This window comes from Pieris rapae, chromosome 2, assembly GCF_905147795.1.
Source record: "Pieris rapae chromosome 2, ilPieRapa1.1, whole genome shotgun sequence".
Taxonomy (NCBI): domain Eukaryota; kingdom Metazoa; phylum Arthropoda; class Insecta; order Lepidoptera; family Pieridae; genus Pieris; species Pieris rapae.
In genome coordinates this window covers 4,354,164-4,365,540 of record NC_059510.1, presented here as the reverse complement: position 1 = coordinate 4,365,540, position 11,377 = coordinate 4,354,164, and the positions used below count along the sequence as shown (strand labels likewise).

The 11,377-nt window shown below is 33.3% G+C and overlaps 2 protein-coding genes across 4 annotated transcripts; both read left to right on the top strand.

The window, feature by feature from the left end:
* The first annotated feature begins 567 nt into the window (after nucleotides 1–567).
* LOC110996498 (arylsulfatase I-like) lies at nucleotides 568–8,351 on the top strand. 3 transcript variants are annotated; one of them, XM_022264202.2, is made up of 8 exons: nucleotides 568–605; nucleotides 1,585–1,672; nucleotides 4,211–4,370; nucleotides 4,822–5,048; nucleotides 5,317–5,425; nucleotides 6,184–6,336; nucleotides 6,533–7,198; nucleotides 7,753–8,351. In XM_022264202.2, the coding sequence occupies exons 1-8, from the start codon at nucleotides 583–585 to the stop codon at nucleotides 7,983–7,985; spliced, it is 1,659 nt and encodes a 552-aa protein (XP_022119894.2). In that variant the 5' UTR covers nucleotides 568–582; the 3' UTR covers nucleotides 7,986–8,351. The 3 variants fall into 3 exon arrangements, with proteins under 3 accessions (XP_022119894.2, XP_045487172.1, XP_022119897.2); XM_045631216.1 differs by having other exon boundaries at nucleotides 7,289–7,774; XM_022264205.2 differs by lacking the exons at nucleotides 568–605; nucleotides 1,585–1,672 and adding an exon at nucleotides 2,234–2,251.
* Nucleotides 8,352–8,800: 449 nt separating this feature from the next.
* On the top strand, nucleotides 8,801–10,230 carry LOC123689764. Its single transcript, XM_045631226.1, has 2 exons — nucleotides 8,801–9,648; nucleotides 9,812–10,230. Exons 1-2 carry the CDS (start codon nucleotides 9,336–9,338, stop codon nucleotides 9,847–9,849), a joined length of 351 nt encoding a protein of 116 aa, XP_045487182.1. The 5' UTR covers nucleotides 8,801–9,335; the 3' UTR covers nucleotides 9,850–10,230.
* The last annotated feature ends 1,147 nt before the right edge of the window (nucleotides 10,231–11,377 follow it).

Below are 11,377 nucleotides of genomic sequence, written 5' to 3'. Positions count from 1 at the left end.
CAGTTGTCTGAACCCGAATCATTTGTTTTTTCGCCGGATATAAATCATTATAGCGGTTTAGTGAACCCTTAATTAAGGAGGTATTATATCCTGATATTTGTATACGTATTAAGCATGAATAACACAAATATATCATTTCGTTATATGTTCTGAGCTTGCTTTAAAGTAATAAATGTGTTAAAAAATTCTTCTATTAGGATGTGTTTCGAATTTCTTCGAAATCAATAAAAAGATTGTTATTTGATATATTATATAAGCAAAAGCATTAAAATAATATTTGAATAATATTTTAGGATGTACTTTGTGTTATCTAAATTTCAGAATTGATCCGTATAAATTTAATGTTAGTTATACGATAACTATCGCCAACTTATTAAACAATTTATCATTTTTACAGAGATACTAATACCATTAGCGTATATTATTCTAATCATTTTTCAATTGTAAAACCTTTGCAGTTTTCCTTACGTTTGTATTCGTTCAGCTGCCGAGCAAGGCGGTTTTTAAATAAACGGCAAAAAATTGGGTTTTTTTGTAATTATGTGCCCTTCTTAGAATAAAGAAATATTCTTAGAATAGAATATGTCTATTCAAACATCATTTTGGTAAGTTTTCTTGATTTAATGTTGAAAAATAACAGGTCATTTAGAATTATTAATATCGAATATGTTAGCTTAAGTTATTTTTTTTTTCAATTAAGAAAGTATAACTTATTAATAAAGTATACTATTTACTAGTGAATTATAAACTAATAATTCACTAGTAAATAGTATACTTTTAGTGTCAATTTAATTTTAAAAAAAATGAATAAATCATAATATGCCTTAAGATAATTCGTTGGTAAGTGTAACCGAACATAGTCATGACTAATTAACAGGATTAATGGTATTCAAACAGAGAAACAATGGGTTGGATATAAGACCAGTTAAATTAATTGCAGAAATTAGTAGTCCTAGAAATTATATTACTAGTTTATTGCTTGTTTCTTTTTTAGCTCGGTGTTCGTAAGTAAAGACCAACGTTCGAAGTAAATTTAAATCATACTTCCTTAGTTCTTGTAAACTTTTATAATTATATGAAAAACCATTCAGTCTCAATTATCTACTTAATTAAAATGTTAAATACGCAAATTTGTATTCAATACGAAATTCGAGTAGATAATAAGTAAATTAAAATGATGTATATGTATGTAAAGATAAAACTCTCGCTCTCTTATAGTCTTTAAAAAGATAATAATGTGATCATGTAAAAACTTTTTTTATTTACCGATAAAGATTACGTAGACATGTTGTAGTCTTAATTCAGTGAGGGCCAGCGGTGAATCCCAAAAAAAAAACAATAAATTATATTTAACTTATTTAAATTATTACATTGCGACAATCATCGATATTGTACTTAATACTATTTGAAGTTTATCCGGGTTTATGATAGGTGTCCGATCAAATCTGCTGGTTTAAGTTGTCCATCTGCTTTTATTACGGTGTTCTGTCAGAGGGGTACCAGTATTAGTAATGCGGGGCAAAGAGAGTGCAATGGATATGTATTATGGATAGGTTATTTTTATTAAATAGTGTGAACTTGCAGGCAATGGTGGCTAATTTTCGGGATTATATCGGTGTCAGCCAAAGATGTTAGTCCACCACATATCGTTTTTATAATGGCTGATGATATGGTAAGTAACATGGGATTTATTTTCATATGAAAATATATCGTAATGAAATATTGCGATTGGGAAAATACGGAAGGCTGATAATCATGTTGGTTTTCAATAATATTAATACAACAAACCTGCCTTGGCCTAAGATCAGCCTGCTGGCTTCTGCGATTTTTGGATCTAAAACGTGTTCCTTGTTCCTTAACCGAATGAACTAATTTTTATTGTGCACATAGTTGAGATTTGAACGTATTCAGAGTTCAGACGATTCTTAAACATTCGTTATCGTAAATATAAAAATAAATATTTTAATGGTGTGACAAATCCCACTACTTCTACTGAATATCCATCTATAATCTGGCAATGGTATTTGATATAATTTCGTGTGTTGTGTTACAATAAATATAAGCCCTTTATAGCTTAATCGTTTACAACATTTTATCAAGATTAAAGTTTAATAATATCACGATATGATATAATTAATCCACGATTGTCATTAGTTTGCATATTAAAACCGCTTTTGTTTAAGTAATTTTTTTCCAAGAGCGCATCGTGCTTAGTCTTCTGACAATGAGTAGATGAGTTGTAGGATGATTTGTGAGTGGAGATATTCCTCATTAGGAATATGTACCATAATAATATTAGCTCAGGCAATGCTGAGGGTCCTTCGTCTTTTGAGATGGTATACATTCTCCATTAGGATGATTTGAACAGCTAAGTGCTTAGGATGATTTTCCATTTGTATAACTAGTATGAATATATAAGGAGTCTGTTGTCGGTGGACAATTTCGAGTTTCTACCCAGTAACCATTACAGTCTTAATGTTGATCTCACGCCGTTTTGTTTCGATGTGTTTTTGCCATGTCAATCTACGGTCCAAGTGCAGTCATTCGGTTATGAAGTGTGTCACTCTAAGGCAGTTCCTTTCCTCCTAGATATGCATGTCTTTCTTCGCAGTGTGAATGTCACTTGTACTAATTTGCTAGTGTTCACCCTATTTATCCACTTATCGAACCAGTTGCTTATTTAATTTAGGCTTTGGTGCAGCTTTGACGTGGCTTCTGCGGATTTTTTACTCGAAGCTAGGATTGCCGTATCGTCTGCATAGGTTGCAATATTTACTCCAGGGATACGCAGTAGATCTGAGGTAAATATGGTGTACTACACTGGGCCAAGTACAGAGCCTTGAGGTACCCCTGCAAGTATATCATGAAAACCGAATGTACAATCCATCTCTTTCTCTTGAAATATTCTATCGGTGATATAAGACTCCAGGATTCCATAGAAAGTATGAGGCAGAAGTGTGGGTGTATGTCCCTTTGTGCTATACCCGCTTGTTGAACGTCCAGAAAAATTGAGGAGCACTACTCCTTTAGCTCAAAGCTGTTGGTTGTGAATTTACATACCCTGTGGGTCTTAACTTGGTGATCTCAAGGCTTGTTGTACATATTTCTTACTTTGACTACTAGCATTCACTGTCACGGGAGCTTGGTTGGTGTCTTCGGTAGCCAATTCCACAGAATCCAGCCCGAGTAATGGAAGGCGCCGGGGGCTAGCCAAATCGCAAGAAAAATTAGATATACATTCACAATACATTTCTATTATTAAAATAGATGGGAGTAAAACAAATCTGCTTTCCCAATGCACAATTGCTACAATCTTCGGGGGTGCTAAGTTTCCCTTATCCTGTGTTTGCCAGGTCAGGTTATTTAACCGCCACCTGTTGCTCGTTTTTCACCATCCAGCGGACACGTGTAGGGTGGACCTAAGAAAAGGTGGTAAAATCTACGGACGTGAGCATCATCGTCCCCCGTCATCGTTTGTTTAAGATTATTTTTTACGATACAGAGTAGATTATAAAGTTGCAATACAAATCTCGCTTACAATTATATCAAAAGTTTCACAGTCGCCTAATATCCGTTCTCTTGAAATGTAGGCCACAGTTATCTATGGTAAATTGTAATTGAATAAGTAGAACGTACAGCAAAATAGACGATTATGTAAAACCTGTTTTGACGGAGATAAAATTTTGTACAGGTAATCAGTAAAATTGTCTTAAAACACAGTAGATATAGTGATAGTTAATCGTAAATGTTGATTGTATATGTTTATGTATACCTAGTAATGAAACAATAAGGATGAAAATGATAGCATAATAGCGTACCTACTTGCGAAGTTTTTTTGGAAAAATATGCTAAATATACCAGAACGTCAATTATTAAATGACAAAAAAATGTATACATCACAATTGATATTTAAAAAAGCAACACAAAATGTTATATATGCACATAAATATTCCGCAAGTAAAATAACCGTTTTGATAAAACTAAAAAATTATTACAAAATGCGAGTTTTGCAGATACGGAGCATTTAGCGAAACCAATTAGTTTCAGATCTAGACGATCAAATGTGTATCAAAGTGTCGAGAAATTAAATAAAAATTAAACTATGTTTCAATAAAGTCAGTAACTGAGTAGTCTGGGGATGGAGCAGTCATGTTTGAACATGCTTTATATCCTACATGTACATGCCTTTCACTACTTCTTGTTATTTTAGGGCCACAATGATGTTTCATATCACGGCTCGGACCAAATCTCCACACCAAACCTTGACGCGCTCGCCACTCGTGGTGTAATTTTAAAACAGTACTACAGCGAAGCAATATGTACACCTGCTAGGGCTGCGCTACTCACAGGAAAATACTCCATGAGAACTGGTATGTTAGATATTATTCATGTAAATTCAAGTCCATAAAAACGTCACTAGTATATACGGCACCACGATTGTTTAGATCTGTTTCAATGTCGAAGACGACATCTATGTTTGTCTTAGCTGACTTTTATTACAGTACAGGGGGCAAACGGGCAGGAGGCTCATCTGATGTTAAGTGTTTACCAACACCCATAGATACAGTAACAAAAGGCTCGCACGTGCGTTGCCAGCTTTAATTTATTTTCCCTAATTTACCTGAATTTAGGCAAAGATCAATCGGTTTCACCGCTGTGCAAGGGAATATTTAATTCAAGTAATGAATTTGTTATATAAAACACGGCAATAATCAATTAAAACATACAACTACCTCTAAATAATTTGTATCTGCTTAACGTTAAATAGTTCACCTTCATCAACAATGTAGCAGAAAATAATTTTAAAGGTGTATGTTTTAGGCATGCAGGGTGCTCCTATGTACAACTCAGAAAATCGAGGTATTCCACTGACTGAGAAGCTGTTGCCGGCTTATTTGAAGGATATAGGTTATGATACGCATTTGGTTGGAAAATGGCATGTTGGAATGGCGAGCAAACAATTTTTGCCACAGTATCGAGGTTATGACAGTCATTATGGAATGCGCGGAGGATTCATCGATTATTTGTCATACCAAAGTGTGGAGAAGGTAACTAGTCTCAAACTTTGAATATCTATCTTAAATAATTTCACAGTGTTTAACAACCGTTTGTGTTATAACCCTATGTGAATATACGTATCGAAAGTATTTATGGCCAACTTTCGATACTAATTAGTACAATCTAATATATTATTATTATTAGTAAAGTATGTATTGCCACATTTACTATACCTAGTCTAGCCAACAAATTAGCCGGCCAGCCGGCCGTAACAGAACTTATGGCGTTTTTATAGCAAATATTATCTTATAATTTCAGTGGCCTGACGGTACACTTATGTTTGGTTTGGATTTGTTTGACAACGATATACCTCAAATCACTGAAGAGCGATATGTTGTGGACGCTCTAACAGACAGAAGTATTGAAAGTAAGTAAAAAAGTTAATAAATTACTAAAATTTAATAACAAACTTGTTAACAGCTTTGAAAATAAATTAATAGCATACATTTGTATTGGAAAATATATAAAAATTATAAAAACGGCTGCGTACATAATTGTTATATACACAGCCGCCATCCATGGAGGTCGTAGTCGTGTGGGCTGTGGCCCCATCTTTCTTCAGAAAGATGTATGGTTTCAGCCATGCACCTGACTTGTCAATATCTTTGACGATTGATGTACCCTTCGAGGTGAAAGTGGTACTCATCACAAAAATAATCATTCTCCATCCCATTTTCCTCTGATTGATGAAATTAATCTCTCAGCGTCTTTACCCAAAGATGTTTCGATGGGTTTAGTCTTCTGGTTTGATTTTTTTGACTATGTGGATATAATCTTATATCTAATAAGGATGTAATCTTAAGTCTAAGGCCAAAATTCGTTGAAGAATGCTTGGGTATTCACTTAAGCTTTGGATTTCAAATTGAATACAAAACTTACGTTGTGCTTTACTCAACGAAAACTCATTACACAAGTACGCCTCTACTGTGTACGGTGCTCGCGAGACAGCGATTAACGCTACCTCTACCCACACGCTAGCTCCACAGGTTACCAAGAAATTTGTGTGTTTAAAATTCGCATTTATCTGTGATATTTATATTGATAGTTATACCACGCCGCTGCGCCCGCTTAAGAAACTCTACAATTATGGTAGGTATTTTAAATTTTATTTATATTCTATTTTAGTTATATTCGGCCATAATTCGTCCAAACCACTCTTTCTTCACTACACTACGTGTGCGCCACACGCGGGTAATGCTGGCGGAGCATTGCAACCACCTTTATACAAAAATCTTGGCAGCAGACACGTTGCTCACCCAGATAGACGACTTTATGCAGGTAATGTGTTTATCAGTTTCTAATCGTGGGAATAAATTCAAATAAATCCATTACATTTTGAAGCCTGTTCTGTGTAACAATCAAATCTTTCGCCTTTCTTCGATAATATTAGTGTAGATAATTATGTTTTTGCATAAATCAAGTATGTGGTACTTAATTAAATGATAACATTCTCATTCTATATACGACATTTCAGAGGTTGTGCGACATCTTGACTACAGCGTCGGACGACTTGTCCAGGCGTTGGCTGATAAAGGCATGCTTCATAATACGTTTATAGTTTTCGTATCTGATAATGGTGCTCCCACTACAGGATTGTTTGGTAATTGGGGAGTCAATTTGCCTTTTAGAGGCCAGAAACAAACTCCATGGGAGGGAGGCGTAAGAGTTCCAGCATTCATTTGGCACGCGGGCTTGAAACCAAACGTTTGGGATGGTCTTATGCATATTTCTGATTGGATGCCAACATTAGTCGCAGCTGCTGGCAGAAAGATTAATGAAAAAATTGACGGAATAAACCAATGGCCTTCAATATTAAAAGGACAACAATCTCCAAGAAAAGAAGTATTGGTTGCTGTCGAAGAAAGAGATAATGGATACGCTGCTTTACGCATGGGTGATTACAAACTATTAATTGGCAATTTCACTGGACTTGGGAGCGCTTACTATGGAGCTGAATTCTTGGAAAATAAAGAAACGCCGCCAGATTTTTACGAATCATTGGCGTCGTCTGAAGTTGCTAAGGCCTTTTCAACTTTGGGAATTACTTACGATTATGGGGACGTTATTGCGACGAGGATAGCGACGGTGGTGAAGCAAATAGACACGGTTATAGATCAAGTACCTTGTATACCAACAGCAAGTAAGTAATTACATAATTACATTACATAATTAGTATTTTATTTTTTATATACAGTACTATTAAGGAATTATGATTTTTCTTAATTCGCAGTCCTATAATCCTCCACTGCGCCAGGCCATAGGCATGTTCCTGGTATTTTTCTGGAAAAGTCAAGACTTCAATTCATAGTACCTACTTTAATACAACAAAGCAGAAGAATGGATATAATATATTTTAATACAAAAAATTAAACTGCCGCCTGCATTTGTATCCCATTGTGTCCAACAATTCATTAATAACAATTAATTACGTATTTGATATAAAAGAGAATATACTTTTCAAAGGCCGGTAACGCTTACGTGAGTGCTTATTACTTACGCTATGTGAGTGTTTATGAATTAATTAACATCTGGTGAGCCTCCAGCCTATTTGTCTCCAGTAACATAAAAGAAAATGACACCTGTTCTTATAAATTACTTTTTTCTACTTAATTATTTTTATAAAATGTACCTATGTTTTTTTTGTATCGATAAATCTATAATAGATAAATAATATTTATATTTATATAATTATAGTTCGCGGTTGCCTCTACAACGTTAAAAAGGATCCAGCAGAAAGTCACGACTTATGGCTTCGAGGGCAGGAAATCGTTTCCATGATGACTATGCGCCTGCGTTCTCTCTGGTCTGAAATAGTAAAACGAGGACCAACCGAATTAAATATAGAGGCACATCCAACTGGTCATAACTATATTTGGTTGACGTGGCTCAACAATGTCACCCAAGAGAGCCCTCTCAACGAGAAATAATTTTATATGGATGCAACGCTGGTCAACGTCACCTGTGAAACTGAGAATAGCGGGCGAAATTTCTGGAGGAGTGTGCTTTAATACTTGTATCGAAATTTGGAATAACCTACGATCCTACAATCACGAAAATAGTGGTCTTAATAATTTTTATTTTTATAGTAACTAAAATCGATAGCACTTATCAAAGTACTTTAAAAAATAATGCCTTGTAAATGTAAATTTAAATGTAATGGTGCTCCCACATTGCGGTTAGAAAATGTTTAGTAACGTTAGCAAACATTTAATCACAAATTTTTTCATGTTAGAAAATGTTTAGTAACAAGTTAACAAATTTAATCAAAACAAATTATAATAGAAAATAAAATATGTGTTACCTTTTATTTGTAAACCTTTTATAAAGGTGATGGCGGGGTATGCGGTGAGTCATACTGCGATCCAGTACCAGATTTAAATGTTATAAAATGTTACTAAACATTGGTAAATCTTATTAGTGTAGGAGCACTTATAACATGTAACAGTTCCTAACAAAATGTAACAATTGACAACATTTTTTAGTAAATGATTTTATGTTAGAAAATGTTTAAAAATATTTTTTAAATGGCAATGTGGAATTGTGGAGCACCATAAATGTGAACTTAATTTTAAAATTACGTTCCGGCCTGTTAGGCGAATTTGTTGATGTGTAAAGTGACTACAAACTGTAAAATAAAATATCATATATTTTTTCATACAAATCCTAAACAAGCCATTAAAATACCATAATACACTAACAAAGACAAATCTAACAACATTTAAAAAGAACGTAAATTAAAATAAAGCTAATTGTGTCGTATTTTACCGGATGATCAAAATCTTTATCTTGACACTTGACACGAACTCAAATGTAACAAATACATGTATAAATAGGACAAAATAGAAACAAGAAAAACGCTTTACGTGGGCGAGACACAATTTTTTATGTTAGCTGCTAAAATAAAATAAATTTAAATAGGCTTTTTCAAGGAGGTATACCTGTTAAGTGATTATTATAATGGCTCAGGGGTTAAGCGTGGGACTCTTAAATTGTTTGGTCGGTTCGGGTTCGAATCCGTGTTTTGCACCAAAATGTTATGTGACCCACCTTCTAAGATTCACCTTTATTTTATTTCTTCATAAAAGAGAAATAAACATAAAAAGACAAATCATTTAATTTCAAACAATGTGTCTGTCACTCTTAAATTTAAACCAATTTAGAAAATTGGAAAGGTATCAAGTTCACTCCATGTTAAAGAGGTGTTAGAGTTAATTTAGTATTAGGCATTAATATGGAGCAAGAACTTGACTAAAACTAATCATATATGGAAAGGATATATGCACGTATCCGACTGGATGCCTACATTATTAAAAGCAGCTGGTGCAACTCCACCAGAGGATATTGATGGCATTGATCTATGGGAAAGTATCACCTCTAATAAGTCTTCCAAACGCAATGTCATATTCGAAATCGATGACTACACCGGATCCGCTGCTATCATTGAGGACGAGTTTAAATTAGTTTTAGGAACAATTGTGACTGAATATTGTAATCACAAAGGAAGAGAACTCAAAGGACTCACTTGTGATCCTCCCACATATAAAAAAGCTCTTACCGAGAGTGCTATATATTCCGTCATAACTGAAATGGGTATGCCTTTTAAATTAAATGATACAAACTCATGATTATACAATAAATACTCGAATAGAGTATCCTGTGAATGATAATAGCTTAGCATTTTATCTCTAACACTGTTGATGAAAATAAAGCAATTTGCAAAATAGCACATTAATGAAAAAGATTGTTATTTCAGATAAACGGTTCCTGTTTAACATAGTGCAGGTTCCTTGAGAAACACAGGATTTATCAAGTACTTATCCCGATGTTGCTGATAGATTGTACTCCCGTTTACAAGACGAGATTAAAAGGACTATTCCGAGGAAAGTGCCGCTCGTCAGAGACTTGAGAGCTGCGCCGAGTTTACATAATTACACATGGACGATATAGGCTGACGAGATTGCAACTGAGTAAAGATTAGTTATCAGCACAGAGAGTTGTTTAGTAACGCTGTGGTATAATTTAATGACAGCATGCTGTAAATTATTACTTATTTGTTTTATGTACATAGCAAATCTTTAATTTAACAGTTAATATTAAGACAAAAGAATATTTTATATAAATTAAAAACTATTATATGTATTGTAAATAGTAAGAATTAAACGAAGAGGATCATTATTATTATATTACGATTCATTATATATATATATATATATATATATATATATATATATATATATATATATATATATTCAACAAAGATAGAAGATGTTTAGATGGCGAAGGTCTGCAATACGTAATGACAATTAAATTTACACTTTTGAACCATTTTCATTTAGCATTTATTTTTAACTTAATAACTAAACAAAATATATATCTACTAGCGGATCCGACAGACGTTGTCCTGTCTACACGTCTTTAATTTCAAAATTTCAATTTTTAATAAGCCATTTTGATGAAAATTATTATTCAAATGTTATGACAATATCTAACGATCCAGCTCATGGTCACACACGATATAACACAATGATAACAAAACTTTTTTTAAATTTCGGGACAGACTAAAATTAAAATTCGAATATTATTTAAAATTTGACACTGCGATGGTAGCGCCATCTGTCGGATCCAATGTAAAACATTCCAAAATCAACAACAACTAATAAATTGAAAATTAATTAAAAAAACATTGTCCAGCGGACAAAATTCAATCTAAACCATTCCCAGATCCCCTTGAACACACACAAAAAATTTCGTCTAAATCGGTCCAGTCGTTTAGGAGGAGTTCAGTCACATACACACGCACTCAAGAAATATATATATTAAGATAATATTTTCATAGGTACTATAGTTATAAAGATTTGCACTGATTCATATTAGTGAAACTCGTAATATAAATCATTCAACTCGTAATTCAATCAATCAGATCTGTTGCTTAAAGAGTAATGTTATAACAAATTCAAAATGATGTCAAGGTTTTATAATAGCTGATAGTTTGCTTTCTTTTAAGATTTCTTAACTGTACTCTATTTAAAAATCTGAAACTGATAAAAATACTTGTTTTTTTTATTGACCACATTATTGTACCAGGCGTGTTTTTCGTCTTCAATTTCTGAACAATACACACTTTGTCCAAAATGAATCTTCCCGGAAACGCTCTCGAAACATTTTAAAGCAACTTTTTATTATTTATGTCCGTGTCAATATTTAAAATACAAGTTGTATATTTTTGTATAAAAAAGTACAGTTGAATAACGTGTTATGTTTTATAAAAGATCCTAAGTGAAACTATTTATTTATTTTATACATATCAACTACACTATAT

What these genes read in the sequence shown, in the direction of transcription:
- LOC110996498 (XM_022264202.2), top strand. Translation starts at nt 583, where the DNA reads ATGTCTATTCAAACATCATTTTG. An exon ending in AAAATACTCCATGAGAACTG is followed by an intron (nt 4,371 to 4,821) that starts GTATGTTAGATA and finishes TGTATGTTTTAG; the next exon opens with GCATGCAGGGTGCTCCTATG. An exon ending in ACCTTGTATACCAACAGCAA is followed by an intron (nt 7,199 to 7,752) that starts GTAAGTAATTAC and finishes ATATAATTATAG; the next exon opens with TTCGCGGTTGCCTCTACAAC.
- LOC123689764 (XM_045631226.1), top strand. Translation starts at nt 9,336, where the DNA reads ATGCACGTATCCGACTGGATGCCTACATTATTAAAAGCAGCTGGTGCA. An exon ending in TTCCGTCATAACTGAAATGG is followed by an intron (nt 9,649 to 9,811) that starts GTATGCCTTTTA and finishes TTGTTATTTCAG; the next exon opens with ATAAACGGTTCCTGTTTAAC.